This window comes from Cinclus cinclus, chromosome Z, assembly GCF_963662255.1.
Source record: "Cinclus cinclus chromosome Z, bCinCin1.1, whole genome shotgun sequence".
Taxonomy (NCBI): Eukaryota; Metazoa; Chordata; class Aves; order Passeriformes; family Cinclidae; genus Cinclus; species Cinclus cinclus.
In genome coordinates, this window is record NC_085084.1 from 15,606,170 (window position 1) to 15,625,283 (window position 19,114).

The 19,114-nt window shown below is 46.6% G+C and overlaps 1 protein-coding gene across 1 annotated transcript in view; it reads left to right on the forward strand.

Moving 5' to 3' along the window:
• Positions 1–9,435: 9,435 nt before the first annotated feature.
• FBXL17 (F-box and leucine rich repeat protein 17) overlaps positions 9,436–19,114 on the forward strand; it is a 278,404-nt gene continuing 268,725 nt past the window's right edge. Inside the window, exon 1 of the mRNA XM_062513277.1 lies at positions 9,436–10,170. Coding sequence (XP_062369261.1) covers positions 9,436–10,170 — 735 coding nt within the window. The remainder of the gene's footprint in view (positions 10,171–19,114) is intronic.

The window sequence follows — 19,114 nt, forward strand, 5'->3', positions numbered from 1 at the left end:
GATCCCCTTGAGGGAATCTCCAATATGTATGCCCAGGAAGGAAATAATAACCAGTGCTAGAGGGGCCCTGCCTCTAGCTAGGGAGAGGCACGGGAAAACCGGGTCTTTTAGACGGTGTGAATCCGATGGCCTGGCACATCAGAGCCACAGAAACATAGAGCATTAGTTGATACTGGTTCACAGTGCACCCTAATACCATCGGGACATGTAGGGGAAGAACCTGTTTCTATTGCTGGGGTGAGAGGGGGATCACAGGAATTGACTTTGCTGGAGGCTGAGGTGAGCCTGACTGGGAAGGAGTGGTAGAAACATCCAATTGTGACTGGCCCAGAGGCACCGTGTATTCTAGGGATAGACTTCCTCAGGAATGGCTATTACAAAGACCCAAAGGGACTCAGGTGGGCTTTTGGAATAGCTGCTGTAGAGGCAGAAGGCATTAAGCAATTGAACACCTTGCTTGGACTGTCAGATAACCCATCTGTAGTGGGACTCCTGAAGGTGAAGGAGCAGCAAGTGCCAATTGCCACCTCCACAGTGCACCACCGGCAGTACAGGACAAATCGAGATGCCGTGATCCCCATCCACAAGATGATCCGTGAGCTGGAGGGCCAAGGGGTGGTCAGCAAAACCCACTCACCCTTCAACAGCCCCATCTGGCCTGTGCGCAAGTCTGATGGAGAATGGAGATTGACTGTGGACTATCGTGCATTGAATGAAGTGACTCCACCGCTGAGCGCTTCTGTGCCGGACATGCTGGAACTCCAGTACGAGCTGGAGTCCAAGGCAGCAAAGTGGTACGCCACCATTGACATTGCCAATGCATTTTTCTCCATTCTTCTGGCAGCAGAGTGCAGGCCTCAGTTTGCTTTCACCTGGAGAGGCGTGCAGTACACCTGGAACCGACTGCCCCAGGGGTGGAAACACAGCCCCACCATCTGCCATGGACTGATCCAGGCTGCACTGGAAAAGGGTGAAGCTCCAGAACATCTGCAATACATCGATGACATCATTGTATGGGGGAGCATGGCAATGGAAGTATTTGAGAAAGGAGAAAAGATCATCCAGATTCTGCTGGGAGCCGGTTTTGCGATCAAGAGGAGCAAAGTCCTGCCTGAGAAATCCAGTTCCTGGGAGTAAAGTGGCAAGACGGACGGCACCAAATCTCCACTGAGGTCATCAATAAGATCACCACGATGTCTCCACCAACCAACAAGAAGGAAACACAAGCTTTCCTAGGTACCTTAAGCTTTTGGAGAACACACATTCCTGAGTACAGCCAGATTGTGAGCCCTCTCTACCTGGTCACCCAGAAGAAGAACAATTTCCACTGGGGCCCTGAGCAGCAGCAAGCCTTTGCCCAGATCAAGCAGGAGATTGCTCATGCGGTCACCCTCGGCCCAGTCAGGATGGGACCAGAGGTGAAGAATGTGGTTTACTCTGCCGCTGGGAACAAGGGCTTGTCCTGGAGCCTTTTGGCAGAAGGTACCTGGTGAGACCCAAGGCCGACCTCTGGGATTCTGGAGCCGAAGTCACAGAGGGTCTGAAGCCAACTACAACCCAACAGAGAAGGAGATCTTGGCTACTTATGAAGGAGTTCAAGCTGCCTCAGAGGTGATTGGCACAGAAGCACAGCTCCTCCTGGCACCCCGACTACCAGTGCTGGGGTGGATGTTTAAAGGGAAGGTCCCTGCTACCCACCATGCCACCGATGCCACATGGAGCAAGTGGATTGCCCTCATCACACAGCGTGCCCGTATCGGAAACCCTAATCGCCTTAGGATTTTGGAAATAATTTCAAACTGGCCAGAAGGTGAAAATTTTGGTCTTGCCGATAAAGAGAAGCAAGAACAAGTGACCCGGGCTGATGAAGCCCCGCCGTACAACCAACTGCCAACAGACGAAACTTGCTATGCTCTTTTCGCTGATGGTTCCTGTTGCATCGTGGAGATGAACTGGAAGTGGAAAGCAGTTGTATGGAGTCCCACACGATGGGTTGCACAAGCTACTGAAGGAGAAGGTGGATCAAGTCAACTTGCTGAACTCAAAGCCGTTCAGCTGGCCCTGGACATTGCTGAAAGAGAGAAGTGGCCAAAGCTTTACCTTTACGCTGATTCATGGATGGCAGCCAATGCTCTGTGGGGGTGGCTGGAAAGATGGAAAAAAGCTAACTGGCAATGTAGGGGAAGAACAGTCTGGGCTGCTGATGAGTGGAAAGTCATTGCCAGTCGGGTAGAGAAGCTACCCGTAAAGGTCCGTCATGTAGATGCCCATGTCCCCAAGAGTCGGGCTAATGAGGAGTACTGACACAATGAGCAAGTAGATCAGGCTGCAAGGATAGAGGTGTCACAGATAGACTTAGACTGGCAAAACAAGGGAGAATTGTTCCTGGTTTGATGGGCCCACGATGCCTCAGGTCACCAAGGCAGAGATGCTACCTATAAGTGGGCACGAGACCGAGGGGTGGATCTCACCATGGACAGTATTTCCCAGGTTATCCATGACTGTGAGACGTGTGCTGCCATCAAGCAAGCCAAGCGAGTGAAGCCCCTCTGGTATGGGGGGCGGTGGTCCAAATATAAGTATGGGGAGGCCTGGCAGATTGACTACATCACACTGCCTCAGACACGCCAAAGCAAGCACTATGTGCTGACCATGGTGGAAGCCACCACTGGATGGTTGGAGACCTACCCTGTGCCTCATGCCACTGCCCGCAACACCATCCTGGGCCTGGAAAAACAAGTCCTTTGGAGACATGGTACCCCTGAGAGAATTGAGTCAGACAATGGGACTCATTTCAAGAACAGCCTCATAAACACCTGGGCCAGAGAACACGGCATCGAGTGGGTGTACCACATTTCTTATCACGCACCAGCGGCTGGGAAAGTGGAACGGTGCAATGGGCTGCTTAAAACCACCTTGAAGGCACTGGGTGGGGGGACTTTCAAGAATTGGGAGATTAATCTACCAAAGGCCACATGGTTAGTGAACACCCGAGGTTCCACTAACCGAGCAGGCCCTGCCCAATCTGAGCCCTTGAGAACACCAGATGGAGATAAGGTTCCAGTGGTGCATATGAGAGGTATGCTAGGAAAAACTGTTTGGGTGAACTCTGCCTCCAGCAAAGTCAATTCAATTCGTGGGGTGGTTTTCACTCAAGGGCCAGGTTGTACCTGGTGGGTCATTCAAAGGGATGGAAAGACCCGATGCATACCCCAAGGAGACCTTGTTTTAGGGTGAACTACCTACAATACTGTGCCTGTATCTTTAACTGTATGGATGTCTATAATTGGAAGATTTTAATTTGATGTAGCATAATGGTATGGGAAAGTTGGTGGATAATGTTGGGGGTTGGTTCTTTCCCTTTTCCCTCTGTGGAATTTTCCCCATTGTCATGCTAAGATACCTGTTGACTGGGCCCTGGTGAAAAGGGGGAGGGGAGAGAAGAGGGAAACCCTGCGAGATTCAAACAACCAGAAAAAAAGAAAAAAACCCAAAAGGTTGTGGCTCGGCCATTTCCCCCATGGAGTTTGGACGAGAAGGACGATTGCCGCCTCAGCTCCATCCCTGCCATCCCAGCGCCAGGAATCATCCTGCCACCATCCAGCACTCTGCTGAGCAGCGGGATCGACACTGTGAGCGGAGGGCTCTCTCCATCTCTCTCTCCCCCTGGGACAGCTCTGCCATCACCCCCAGCCCTCCTGCGGCTCTGTGGGACCCGCCCACCCCCAGCACCGGGAACTGCAGCTCAGGGAAAAGGTGCCTGCAGCCAGAAAGGACTGGGACTGAGTTACTGTTCTGTTTGTGGCTAATTTCATAGCTGTTGTTGTTCTTGTTTGTCTTGTTAGATATATTGGTAAAGAACTGTCATTCCTATCCCCATATCTTTGCCTGAGAGCTTCCTTAATTTCAAAATCATACTAATCTGTAGGAAGGAAGGGTCACATTTTTCAGTTCAAAGGGAGGCTTCTGCTTTCCTTAGCAAACATCTGTCTTTCAAACTAGGACAACACACCACTTCAAAGATACTGGTATTAAGCAAACAAAACTACGCAAAGGGAATAAACATACTAAGTCACACAATGTTAAAACTTCCTAAGTCTTTAAAGTTACTTAAATGAAATAACTACTATCTCTCAACATTGGCAATATGGCCAAAGTTTATACACCCGGTTTTCTAAACGTCAGTCCTGAAATACAGATGAACATGCACTTAAGGGGTATCAGGACCAGATACAACATGGTAGCTTAAAGAACTTCTTGCTCCCTTGCAGTTCAAACTTAAAATACCATACTTATCTTGGGTCACAAGTCTTTGTGGCCTATTTAATTATGCACAGAGATAAGAATGAAAAATGCCATAATCTATTGCTATGCTACGTGTGTAATAAACCCTTACTATCATAAATTGAGGGGATTTTACTGCTTAATTCTGAGACTAAGTTGTTAGTAGCTTTCAGGTGTCTCACACTACTGATTTTATAACTACTAATTTAATGAAATATAAGTAATGCTAATGAAGAAATGAACTGTTAGTTACATCTGCCTTCTGACATTATGAAGATTTCACAGATGATACTTCGTCATGCAATATTTCATTCTGCTTTTACTCTTCAACAGGTGGTTACTGTGCTTGCCTTCCATGAAGCAACAGTGACACTCAGTGTTAAAACCCTTGCATAGACCAGAAGCACCCTTCTGCTTCCCTGTATTTCTCATCATTCATTTAAATTACCATAGTAATTAAAATTTGTTTAGCTCTTTCAGGCTGTTAGAAAAAGAACAGTCTACCATCTTGAAAAATGAGCTAAATCTCCCTCTATGCTTGTATCTAAAAACTTATGCCTAGATTATAAAAAAAAAAAAAAAACACAACCAAAAAATGACCAAAGCTTCATTATGGTACTTACATCATTCTCTTTATGAATGAGATCTTGATTAGACTAGATTGCACAGTTCGGAAATTGTAGTGGGTGGTTATTTTGGGAGAAGTACATTTCAATTTCAGATGGAAGATTGAAAACAGAAAGAATTCCTCCTTCTGCCTACAGATATTGCGAATCTTTGGGGAACATTGAATATCTATTTGATTGAAATAGCTAGACATAAATATGTAGGTTTATGTAATAAGGACATTTGAAAACAACTGGGAAGTGGTAAAGTTCGTCTCTGGTCACAGCTGGTGAAGCCCTATCCTGCTCTGCCTGGTACCCTGACACCCATGGCATATGACAGCATAATTGCTTTGGAACTTGCCTACTACTGTGATAAAAACTTAATACATGCAGCAACTTCAGAAATACTGCAACTTCTGATACACATTATGTCTGCTAATGATGGCCCAGCTTTACAAAGTCATTCTGGGATACCAGTGGCATAAAAAGCTCTTCTTATGACCAGATGACCCACCAGGCAGAGGAGAGAAAGACTGTGGTTGTTGTCTGCCTGGACTCACAGCAAAGCCTTTGATATCATCTCCCCAGAAAATCTGGCAGCCCATGTTTTGGACAGGTGCACTCTCGACTGGGTTAAAAACTGTTTGGATGGCTGGGCCCAGAGAATGATGGTGAACAGTGCTGGATCCAGCTGGCTCTGGTGATGTCCCCCCAGGATCAGTGTTGGGCCCAGTTCTGTTTACTATCTTCACTGATGACCTAGATGAGGGATTGAATCTAACAGCAGCAAATTCACAGACAACACCAGTTTGAGTGGGCGTGTTGGTCAGCTACAAGGCAGGAAGTCTCTGCAGAAGGATCTGTAAGGCTGGATTGATGGGTAGAGGCCAATGGTCTGAGGTTCAACAAGACCACAAAGATCCCCTGCATTGCTACAGGCTGGGGCAGCTGGAAAGCTGCCTGGTGGAAAAGACCTGGTGGTGCTGGTCAACAGCAGCTGAACATGAGCCAGATGTGCCCAGGTGGCCAAGAAGGCCAAGGAAACCTGGTCTATGTCAGCAACAGTGGGGCAGCAGGAGCAGGGCAGTGACTGTCCCCTAATACTTGGCACTGGTGAGGCCACACCTTGAGTGCTGTGTCCAGCTCTGGGACCCTCAATTCAAGAAGGCCATTGAGGGGCTGGAGTGTGTCCAGAGAAGGGAAAAGAGTTAGGAAAGAGTCTGGAGCAGAAGTCTGATGAGAAGCAGGTGAAGAATATGGCTGCATTTAGCCTGGAAAAAAGGAGACTCAGGGTGTACCTTATTACTCCCTGCAGCTCCCTGACCTGAGGCTGTAGCCAGGTGGGGTCTCTTCTCCCAGGGAATCAGTTATAGGACAAGAGGACATAGCTGTAAACTGCTTCATGGGAGATTCAGACTGAACACTAGGAAGAATTCCTTTACAGAAAGGGTGATTAGACCTTGGAATGAGCTGTCCAGGGAGATGGTGGAGTCACTATTTCTGTAGGTGTGCTTTCAAGGAAAAGCTGGATGTGGCACTTAGTGCCATGGTCTAGTTGATATGGTTGGTTTTGTAAAAGGTTGGATTTGATAATCAGAGGTATTTTCCAAACTAATGGATTCTGTGATCATGTAATCTACTTGAAGGGAAAATAATCATACCAAATATACGTACAACAAACACAGTTGTTGTGGTTTAACTTTAGCTGGCAAGTAAGAGAAACACAGCTGCTCAGTCCCTCTCACTCCCCCACCCCAGTGGGACAGGGAAAGAACTGGAAGTGTGAAAGTGAGAGACAAACTCACAGGCTGAGGTAACTAACAGCAGTTTAATAACTTAAAAATACTAATAGTAGGGGTAATACTGAACTGCAAGGAAAAGAGAAAAATGGAAACAAAACAAGGAGAGAAGAAATAAAACTCAAGAAAAACAAGTTATTAAAACGAAAAAAAAAAAGAACAGCTGGGGTTATATACCATGCCAATTGTTTTGGCACCCAGTATAGTGCATGAAGGGTTGAAAACAATGGCAGATTTGATTGGAATGTGCTATATTGAATTTGTAGCTGTTATTGCTGTTCAGCTATTAACTGGCAGGCTACTGTGCTTGCCATGGGGCTTGCTTTCCTGTCTGTCTATTGGAACCCCATGTTTGTTAGTGGCTGCTCTGATTTTGCTGCTGGCTACACTGTTGGTCACCTCAGCGTGTTCTGCCTGGGAATACTTTGATACTTTGGTGACAGCCATGGCAAAGTGCCTGGGCTGGAGCGTGCTCAGGGCAGTCTGTGCTCCTGTGCTGCTGTACTGGACAGGCTGGAACTCCAATGTGAACTTGAGTCCAAGAGACTGTGACCTGTGGAGGAGCCCACTGTAGAGCACAAAACCACCAGCAGCCCATGAAGGATCCCATGCTGGAGCAGGCAGGTGTCCAAAGGTACATGTGACCCCATCAGAGTCCTGCTCTGGAGCAGGTTCCTGGCATGACCTCTGGACCCATGGAAGGGCTTCACTCTGGAGCAGTTCCTGAAGTATTGCAGCCTGTGTGGGAAGGACATACATTTTAATATTTTTGTTTTTCCCTACTGAAATAAAATTTTGCAGTCTGTGGGAGGATGGAGTGTGTGAGCCACCACTGTCAGGCAGCTGCGACAGCCACGAACCAATGGCTAAGGCACAAAGAGAGGATTTATTACCTTGTTAACTGGAGGAGCCCTGAAGCAACACCTGGGTGACACAAGTGCAGAGCAGGCAATTTTTAAACTCAGTCCATGTGAGAGGATTACTGGCCTGCCATTCACACAGTCTCATCAAGAGTTACTTCCAGCTGTCTTCTGCTTTCAGCCCATTCTTCCAACAGAGCAGAAAAGGCCTTGCCATTTTTTTTTTTTGCAAGAATTTGCTGTGGTTTATATTAATGAAGCTCATTGAATTATAAATCAAAAAAAGCCATTCTATTGCTCTGCTTATATTCAAAGGTATATTTAGTACTTTTCTCAGACGAAACATTTTTACAGAACTGCTGAAGACTAATAATAGAGGTAGCAAACAAAAATAATAGCAGCATGGGTATTTTAATTCTAACATAACTCATCCCTGGGCAAAAGGCCAAAACATGTGCTACACAATATAAAATACTGTGCATTTACTCTTCTGCCCTTTGCTATTTATTATTAGTAGTGAACTGTATGTACTCGAGCTATAAGTTGCCTTCTTCTTCCCCAAACACCTTTTACTAAAGACAAAATTGCACATATATTTAAACTACGTATCTAAGCCCATACAGTTAAGTCAACTGTTTAGAACTGAATGCTGAAACAAATTGCTTTTGCCAGGCACTAAACAGAGTCTTAATTAGAGCAGTGCAGCCTCCAGCAAGTATTTACATATCAGGGCACCTGCATCAAGTTAGAGGTGAGTGTCTGCAGGAGGGCAAAGGGGGGTCAGAGGTCCCATATAAACCCTGTTTCTGGATGTACAGCAAATTAAAATGGCAGAAAATAAGCATTTTCTGCAAAGTGTTGGTGAGAAGGTGATTCTCACAGAAAAAAACTTGGAAGACTCCTCTTGGTGGTCTCTAAGCTTGTGTTGCTTTGCCACTGTTCTGCATGTAATCTGAGACCAACGGGCAGGGGTCTTCACAGGTTTGGCTACAAAGTACAGCACAAAAATTTTTTATTCCAGTTACTCAAAAAATATGCATGTATTTTATATGTCTTATGTGTATATATGTAAGGCAATGAGCTAAGGGAGGGGGTCCAGCACACTCCACAAAGATGATGAAGAGGTCTGGAGCATCTCTCTTGTGGGGAGAGACTGTAGGAGATGGGCTTGTTTAGTTTAGAGAAGAGTAAAAGGAGTTCTCAGTAATGTGTAAAAGTATCTTCAAGGCCAGAGCCAGCAGGATGGTGTCAGTCTCTTGTCATGCCTAGTAACATGACAAGGGGCAGTGACCATAATCTAAAACACGGTATGTTCCACCTCAACAAGAACGCCACGCTAAGGGTGGCAGAGCACTAGAACAGGTAGGCCGTGACGTCTCCCTCTCTGAGGACACTCCAAACTCACCTGGACGCGTTCACCTGTGCTACCTGCTCCGGGTATCCCTGTCTTGGCAGGAGAGTAGGCCGAGATGATTTCAGAGGTGCCTTCCAACCCCTAACGATTATGTGATAACGCATACACGCACTTACGACAGGCGTACGTGCCGTATGCGGTCTGTAGACCCGCGTTTGCACAGCGAGCTCACTGATGTGACACACGGCGAGCACTCACCCACGGCGGAACCTCCTGGGCCCAGCGCGGCCGCAGGCGGCAGCAGCGCCGGCCCGTGGAGCGCCGCCCCCGCTTCCCGGGGGAGGTCAGGCCGGCGGTAGCGGAAGCTTCTCCCTCCCTCACGGCGTCCCGGAACCAGCCCCGCCGCCGCCGCCGCCACCGCCGTCGCCGCCTCCTCCTCCTGTCCCGGCCCGCCGGCAGCATGTCAGCTCCCGGCGCCGCCTCCCGCAGGTAACACCCACCCTTCCGCTGCCGCCGCTTCCCCCTCCTATATGGGCCACCTGCTCTCGAAGGAGGCAAGGAGCCTGAGCCGGGACCGCCGCCGCCCGCGGGGGAAGGTGCCGCCGCCGCGCAGCCGGAGCTGCTTCCTGCGCGGGCCCTGCATGCTCTGCTTCATCGTGCACGGCGCCAGCCCACCCGCCCCGGAGCAGCCGTTGCCCGCCGGTGAACCTCTGCTGCTGCCGCCGCCGCCGCCCTACGTGTCGTTGACCGCCGCGGAGCAGCGCGTCGCCCGCCGCCTCCTGCGCCTGGCGCCCGCCGCCTGGGAACCTCCGGGCCGCTGCCAGCGCCTCTTCCTCTCCGGCCTGCTGCCCTCGCCGGTGCGGGGCCTCCTGGGACCACCCGGGGAGGTCTCCTCCGAGATGGTGTGCAAGCGCAAGGGGGCCGGGCTGCCCGCCTGCTCGCCCTGCAAGCAGCCGCGCTGCGCCGCCGCCGACCCCGAACCCGGCGCCTGCCAGTGTCTGGCGGAGCCGCAGCTGCTCGCCCTGCCCGGCGCCGCGGAGGAGAGCGGCGGGGCCACCGCCGGGCAGAGCGGCGGGGGACAGCCCGCCTCGCCGCCGCCTTCCGCGCCCCAGGACGAGAAGGAGCAGGGCCGGGAGGAGGAGAACGAGCGGGGCGGCGAGGCGGGCTGCGAGGAGCCGCTGGAGTATCCCGGCGACGGCTGTCGGGAGCTGCCGCCGCCGCCCACCCCGGACATCAATCAGCTGCCACCTTCCATCCTCCTGAAGGTAGGTCGGGATGGGGCGGGGATGGGCGGGCGAGCCCGCTCCCTGAGGATTTGGGAAGGGGCTGTGCCAGCTCCCGGGGCACCGGTGTCTCCGGGAGGGCTCGGTGCAGAACGGAGCCGGAGGACCCCCGGCCCCTCAGCGCCTGGCTTTGTGGGGGTAGGGTTCTGGGGGTGTCGCTTGCTTTTGTCTGTGTCCCGTTCCCCGATCCCATTTGTTTGCCGCTGGAAATGGCGTTGTGAGCCGTTAACTGGAGGTGCAGACGCGCAAATCAGCTCCAGAAGCTGTCTCGTAAACGTCTTGACTGTACTCGTTAACTTCGTAAGGTGCCCTTTACAAGTAACTTCTCCTTGCATCGGTTGTAGTACTCGCCAAGGGGGCTGTCACTGTATTAAGTGCTTCCGTGGGCGTTGGAGCTACATAGACAAGTTTTCAGTGTTGATTATTAAACAGCTTGTATTGCTTTGTATTGTGGATCAAGTTTGGCCATAGTAGTTTCACAGTGTTTGCCGCCGTCTTGAATTACATGCTTTCATAACCACTTACGCTGTATATCCAAGGAACAGTCTTACTTCTCCTGTCCCTTTTGCTATCTTTCTGTTCCTTTAATACTGCTCTCTATTGGAGCTACTTTCCATTTTGAAACTACTCTCTTGACCACTGTGCTGACTTTCTTCAGCTCAACATTAGCTAAAAAACTGTAACTGAGCTGATGATGTTTTCCGTAGTCGGATGTGAGTGTGCTTTTAAATTTTGGGGAATAAGTTTTCAGGATTGCAGGAGTTTCTCAGACGTAAGATGGCAGAACTTAAAGCAGGACATAAAAATGGAGGGGCAAGAGACATGACTCTTGGTGTTCATATTTTGCTAGTTGTACATCCAATGAGTCGGTGTAGAGATAAAGCCTCAGCCAGTTCTCTCGTTTGGCTATGTCCAAAGCCAGCTGGATGGCTTTAAGCTTTGCTATGTAACTCGATTCACTTTGTCCCTCAGTAGCTTGTGCAGCTTGTTGTGTGGGGCTCCATACTGCAGTTTTCCATTTCTGTTAGTGCCTACAGTTTGGCAGGAACTATCGGTGAAGAGGGCAGATCGTCTTTCAGACTCCGGTAGTTCATTATATGGTGGGACTTCCTCAGCACATGCCATGTGCTCCTGTTGTCTTCAGAAGATAATCCAAAAGTCTTAACCTTCATGCAGTTTGTTACAGGTTTTTAGAATTTCAGGGCAATTTTGTTTTCCAATGTGTGATGAGGGCAATCCACTTGCTCCATGTGCTGTCGGTGGCGTGATGTGTGGGACCAACCTTTCCCTTGAACATCCATCCCAGCACTGGTAGTTGGGGTGCCAGAAGCAGCTGCATTTTGTGCCAGGTACTTCTGAGGCACCTTGAACTCCTTCGTAGGCAGCCAAGGTCTCCTTCTTTCTTGGAGTGTAGTTGGCTTCAGACCCTTTGCAGCTTCATCTCCAGAATCCCAGTGGTCAGTCCCGAGTCTCACCAGGCATCTTCTGGTGCCAAAAGGCTCCAGGACAAGCCCTTGTTCCCAGCTGCAGAGTAAACCACATTCTTCGCCTCTGGTCCCATCCTGACTGGGCCGAGGGCGACCGCATGAGCGATCTCCTGCTTGATCTGGGTGAAGGCTTGCTGCTGCTCAGGGCCCCAGTGGAAATTGTTCTTCTTCTGGGTGACCAGGTAGAGAGGGCTCACAATCTGGCTGTACTCAGGAATGTGTGTTCTCCAAAAGCTTAAGGTACCTAGGAAAGCTTGTGTTTCCTTCTTGTTGGTTGGTGGAGACATTGCAGTGATCTTGTTAATTACCTCTGTTGGGATCTGACAACATCCATCTTGCCACTTCACTCCTAGAAACTGAATTGCTTGAGCTGGTCCCTTAACCTTACTTCACTTAATGGTAAAACCATCTTTTAACAGAATCGGAATGATTTTTTCTCCTTTCTTGAAGACATCCCCTGCTGTGTTCCCCAATACAATGATGACATTAATATATTGTAGATGTTTGGGAGCCTTGCCCTATTCCAGTGGATCGTTCCATGGCAGATGGTGGGACTGTGCTTCCACCCTGGGGCAGTCGGTTCCAGGTGTACTGCACTCCCCTCCAGGTGGGGGCAAGCTAGGGCCTGCACTCTGCTGCCAAAGGAATGGAGAAGAAGGTATTGACAATATTGATATTTGTGCACCATTTTGCTGCTTTGGACTCCAGCTGGTACTGAAACTCCAACGTGTCTGACACAGCAGAGTGGTGGTGGTGGTGTGACCTCATTCAGGCCATGGTAATCCACCATCAGTTTCCATTCTCCACTGGACTTTATGCACTGGCCATATAGGGCTGTTGAAAAGTGAACAAGCCTTGCTGACCACCCCTTGGCTCTCCAGTTAATGAATCATCTCATGGATGGGAATCACAGGCTCTGTTGGTACAGTATTGCCGATGTTGCTGTGGAAATTAGTACCTGTTGTTCTTCAACTCTCAGCAGTCTCACAGCAGAGGGGTTGAGAGACCAGGCAAGGTATTCAGGTTTTTCTGATGTCTTCTGTCTCTACAGCAGCAATCCTGAAAAAACAATGATATCCTTTTGGGTCTTTGAAATACCCATTTCTGAGATGGACTATGCTGAGGATGCGTGGGACAACTGGGTCAGTCACAATGGGGTGTTTCTGCCACCTGTCCCCAGTTAAACTCACTTTGGCCCTCAATATAGTCAGCTGCTGGGATCTTCCTGTTACCCCAGAAACAGAAATGGGTTCTTCTCCTACATATCTTGATGGCATCATGGTACATTTGGAACAGGTATCAACCAAAGCCTTATATTTTTGTGGGTCAGATGTGCCAGGCCATCAGATTCTCACAGACCAATAGATCTAATTGTTCCTCTCCTCTACCTGGATAGAGGTAGGGCCCCTCTATTCCTGGTCTTGATGCACATTGCTCTCTTCCTGTAAATAGGTTCTTGAGGTCCCTTCAAGAGGATCAGTCATATCATCATTTTGATACTGTGTGGAATTCTGTGCACGAGAGACTGGAGCAGCGTTGACTCTAGATGAGTTTCTCGTGTTGGGTGTCCCTCTTTTCAGTTCACGTACCCGGGCTGCTAAGGAGGAGGTGGGCTTTTCATCCCACTTCCTCATGTCTTCTCCATGCTCCTGAAGGAAAAACCAGAGGTTACCTCATGGAATGTATCTTCTCTCCCTGGCTGGGGAGCGCTAGCTGCTCCTAAGAGCAGAGATTCTTGTTGGTTCTGGCAAGATGTGGTAGTTTTCTTCCTTAAGTTCCTTTTTTAGTTTTTGATGGCTCTCTTCAATCAACTCCAAACTTGCTCAACCAGCCCTGTTTCCACGGACAAGACAAGGGTACAAAACGGGGCGGTGAAAGTGTCCTCATAAATTCTTAGTTTATTGACCAAGACTCCTTCCATTTCCTTGCCTTCCCTCCATTGCAGCATTGCCAGGTAACAGGAGTGCATCTCTGGTCCAAGCTGTGTGAGTCTTACCCACATCTGTGATGTGCACTGGACACAATCTAGACTCTTGGGAAATCTCTCATCTTCTGAGAAAATGATCTCCAGCACAGCCAATTCCCTCAGGCATCAGATACTTTGTTCCATTGTGCTCCATTTTCTTTGGTGCACCTGGAGGCCTTTACAAAGGTATCTGTCCTTCACACTTACCAGCAGTTGCCACCAGAGGCTGAGAGTTTCTTGGGCTCTCCCAATCACCTGGTCAATGACCACATCCCGGGACAGAGATCCCAGTTGCCTGGCCTCACTTCCATCCAGAACGGTGTCATTGGCTGCAGTGCCCCAGATGAGGAGCAGCCAGGTCAGGATGGACTCGTTTGCCTGGCGGGTGAATTCCCTCCGCAGGTGACACAGCTCACCCAGGGATAGAGAGCGAGTGATGATTTCTGGCTCTGTCTCTTCCGCTGGGTATGAAGGTCCTGCTGCATCCTTGTCAGTCACTATGTGGACTGATTTGCTCTTTGATTTCTTCTTCTGAACAGGGGCAACTGCTACTAGTTTAGATTGTTCTGGTTTGGTGATGTTTGTGTGGAGATGCTGACGGTGCTTTTGGTTCCTTTCTCCTCTGTGACAGTGTAGGTAGACAAGACGGACACTGTTGCTTTGCGTTTGGTTTCTTTCTTCTCTAATACTCTGCGTAGACACAGGTGCTGTTGCTTTGCTTTTGGCTCTTTTCTCCTCTGTGACATTCTGAGCAGACTTGGACGCGGTTGATTTGTTTCTTTTTTCCTCTTCCTCAAGAAGATGCTGCACCACACCATGTAGTGTTTTGTTTCTAAGCATATTGCAGGCTCTGTAGAGAAGACAAAGCAGAACTAACAGCAACACTATGCTGTCCTTGGCATCCAGAGAGAACTCAACATTTCCAAAAACTGCTGTGTCAGGCCTGAAAGGCTGGGAAAAAAATCATCCTTTTCCCCTCCCCCCAGGGGCTGGGTGCAATTTTTGAGGCCACAGATGTAGCAGCCTGGACTAGGACAAGCAAAAACAGTTGAGTATATATTCTGAATGATGTTCATTGCCTTGGAGCTTGTCATGCAATATACATAATAGACCACTAAAGCAGTTTTTATACCATACCCTGGTCTACACAGGAGCGTTACAACCAGCAGATAGTTCCCCATGTGTGGAAAAATATAGAGAGCTAGATATAAGACCCATGTGCACATGTGGAGCATCATAGTGAAATAGATGGCTTCTAAAATACAAAATTGTAATTCTGACTTTCCTCAGTACCTTGCTGCCGCATGTTGGGTGCCAAAAATACATAATGGTTTGAAAGCAAAACCAGTGAAAGACTCCAAGTCAGAAATACAATTTAATGGGAGACAAAAATAAAAGAGAAAAAAGAAAATACACGCAGTAGTACAAAAGAAAGCCACTGACAGAGCCAGAATTCAACCTGACACCCTGCTAGTTAGGGTGGTGGTAGCAGTCTGGATGAAGTGGTCTGTTGAAGTGGTGATCCTGTAGGAAGGTTTGATAGTTCTTGGCCTCTGGAAACCAGTGGGTGAGGGCTGCTTTGGTGCTCCGAATCTCAGTTTTTATCTAGGTAGGAAATGCTTGGCTCCTCCCCTTGGGTGGAGCATCTCCCAGTGGGATGATGTAATTTTATCAGTCATGCAGTGGGACTCAATGGCTCATTAATAGAAGATACCTTCCTGGAGGAAGGATGGGTTGTGGAAAACAACACTGCCTCACCTGGTTTTTAACAGATGGTGATAGAATACGTACTTTTGGGCACATCTTTACACTGTAACCTAGGACACATCCCCAGTGATTTTGTCTCTACAGTTGCCCAGTAGTCCAGTTCCTTCTACAATGTCTTTGAAAAAATAGGCCATTATTTCAAGCACTGTGGTAGGAGCCTACTTACCCGCAAATTTGCTGTTTAATCCATAGCTGTACTAATGAGTTTGGTTTGTGGTTTTGGTTTTTTTGAGATTTTATTTGTATATATGTATATTCACATGCACAAGGCATGTATCTTTGTCTCTGTATCTGTCTCCTAACTATTCCATTGTTCTGGTTTTTTTGGTTGCTTCCAAAATATACTACTCTGTTTTGGAACTTTTAACTTCAGATGTCTAACCAGGCATCTTGTCAACTGGATTTATGTTTCCCTTCTTATGATGGATTTTGATACAGATAGAATATCCTAAATATAATGCTTTCTCCAAAGGTGTTATTTTGTTATATTTGGGAAGAAAAATATATCCAAAATCTTCACTGAGCTTTTTACAGTAGGAGACACAAGCCTTAATACAAGGACAAGAGATTTGATCCTGGGAAACATCAGGAGAAAGATCATGACTTTTTTTCTTGTATCTTGCTTATGGCCTTCTGATGCAGTGATGCTAGTGCAGGAGTGGCTGTTGCCAGGGTCTGTAAATGGCCTCAAGACAAGCCCAATATGTCAGGAACACCTTTAGTAAGTAAAAGCTTGCCACTTTGTCTGCTCAGGTGCTCTTTAGCTGTTTACAGAGGCTCAGCCTCCTCTAAGCCGAGGGTTTGGGATGGGTGGAAAGATTTGTTGACTGAACTTGGCCTGCGGATCATTAGATGGGCCCTGCTGGATTTGGAGGTTCGTGATGCAGTGTGCCAGTTGATCCTGTTTCCCTGGCTGGTGAAAGGTATCCTAGTCAATATGAAGTGATAAAAGAATGGTGATTCCACAGTCAGGGTTTTGCGTTTTGCTTTTCATTTTGCTGCTGAAACACATATGAGAAAACAATGTTCTATAGTGGACAAAATGTCATCTTTAGTCTTGGTAGAGGAGGGTGATTACCTTTGACTAAAGGATAATTTTAAAGCCATTCTGTTTAAAACTTGAGGGGAATCAAGGAATTGTGGATCAGTCAGCTATAGATAGCTCAACCGTGTCCTAGACATGTGTGAATGGAAAAAAAAGGGAGCTGTTTCTAAGCATGCTTTACAGAAAATTACAAAATCTGCTGCATATGACTAAGTTCTGAAAACTTTGGCCTGTATGTGACATATTTGTGCCTATTGAAGTATCATTGCTACTTATTCCTGGAAAATAAAATAGAAAAATAAATCTTCCTGTTGTACCTGTTACCTCTTTGCAATGCTGCTGTTTAATCAAAAAAGTTGCAAAATGCTCTGTGGACTGAGCCGTGAACTTACAAGAGAATGCCAGTTCAAACACTTCAGATTTCTTTTTGAGGTGTATTAACAGGAGTTCTGCATACAAAACACAGAAAGAAAATTCTCTCCTCTGCTTGGTGCTTTTAAAGCCTCTGCTAGAGTACTGCATTAGTCTGTGGATGCTGGGATCTCCTTGGAAAATCCACACACAAATGTGAGACACCTCAAAAAAACATGGCCTGTTACAGTAGTTGGAGGATTCTAGACAAACTGAATCACAGTTGTTCAGAAAGAAGATTGAGATGCAGTTTTTACTTAAGAGAAAATTGAGAGAAAGTTCCCCTGTGTTCCCGTCCCTTGTTGAATAGAAGGAACTCATGAGCTTAATTTGGGTGAGATACTTATTCATACACTGTGTCATTTTCCAGGTCTTAGCAACAGTGGATTCCCATCTCTTAGGTTATAAGTTGGGTTTTCTATTTATGGATTCTTTTTTTAATATCAAGGGTAATGCCCTTATCAGGAATATTTGGGTTGTGCTTGAACTTGCTTCAAAAGAAAAATATGTAGAATAGATGATGTCTTCGTTTTGTGGTCCTCTTTCTCAGTTTGCTGATCTTATTTTTATGAAGCATTAACATGTGCCTGTAGCCTGTCAGTGTTGGCTTAGGGCTAATGCACTATAAAGGGAAGATAAACGTGTGTGTGTGTGTGTGTGTGTGTGTGTATGTAGGTATGTATTTTATTTAATGTCGGGTTTTCATAAATATATTATTACTGCTATTTGAAGCCTTTTATAATGTTACTATTATATTGACTCTTTTTCTTGTATTTTTTACTCAGTACTTTTTATTTATTTTTCTCATTCTTCTCTCCTTGCAATAAGTTAGAGGTTTTCTTTTGTTGCGATGATAACACAGTTTTTTTATGATAATGTTGATTGATAACAAAATGCATTGCTGCTGGTGTTGTACTGCTAGCACTGAATTTAAGATAGACCTTTAGTATTGTCTTCTGGTTTTTGAATGCTGGTGTTTATACCTGAAAAGACTTCATGTGCATTTTATAGTTACACTGTGATTTTCTTTTTAATTTTTTTAAAAATAATTTTTGGCTAGTCAGGAGGCAGAGATGTCAAAATACATTACTTGTATTGGACTTTATCTGCAAGTTTATTAAGTCACTTTTGCAATACTAGATTTCTTTCCTGTTTATGATGGTGTTCCCATCATGTTAGTCTGTCAAAAGTTTGTGTTGAGTCTTACTTTTAAGTGTAGCACTATGAGACGTGGAATAGGTTTTACAGCTTTGTGGCTGATGCTAAGAGTTAAAATGTCCTTTAGTTTGACAGTTAATTCACCTGAACTCTTTTCTTTAGTAATGCTCAGCATAGCAATGTGTTTTGTTATGGATTTGTTTTGGTTTTTTGGCTTCTTGATTGTTCTTTGTTTTTCCCATGAAGCTTACTGTCACCTTGTGATTCTAGTGGGGAAATGAACCAGTCTGAGGCTTGTTGTGGTGTTACTGAGCTTCTAGAATACAGCTGAGGGGCAAATTTGTGAAGGGAAGGTGTGCCAATATACTAGTAACTAAAGAGAAGATGGTATATGCTCATTATTTCAATAATTATTTTCTGAAAGATATTGTGAATTTTATGATTTATTCCAGAATTACAAAAACAATTGTTTTATTTTGCAGAGGTGTGTTTAAAAATGTGGCTTTTGTCGAAGCATGTAGGTTTTAACATCACTGAATGAGCTATGTGATGGAGGAGAAATGTTTTGGAATGAAATTTCTGCTTTTTTGACAGGGATAGTTGCCTTAACACTCACTTAATTTCCCTAATGTTGTTCAGGTGTTGGCTTGGCTTGTTCTGCATCTCTAAAATTACATATTAGTGCATGGAAAAGACTAACAGATTACAAGTTGTGTGGTGTTGGAATATAAAGTAAATTAAATGTAACTTCTGCTTTCATTCCCTATTTATTTATTTCTTTTGTTCAGGTTGCCTCACCCGTGTTTGATCTTTTACAGATTTTGCTTTGTTTTTAAACTGGCATGATGACTCAGAAGCACTACCTGGTGTCTTTTAGTGAGGACAGCTGGGTTTCTGAGAGTAAAAACATTGTGAGCTCCTGCAAGTAAAGCGACTCTACTTACTGATCAGGACTCTTCCCTTCCATTAGGCGGAAAGTAATTTCTTACAGACAGAATCTAATATTGTGCTTTGCCTCGCAGCTAGGGCAGTCTATGAGTAAGTGACCGGTAAGGGCAGTGTCAGTGTCTGTCCCTTTGTAACTTCTGGGTG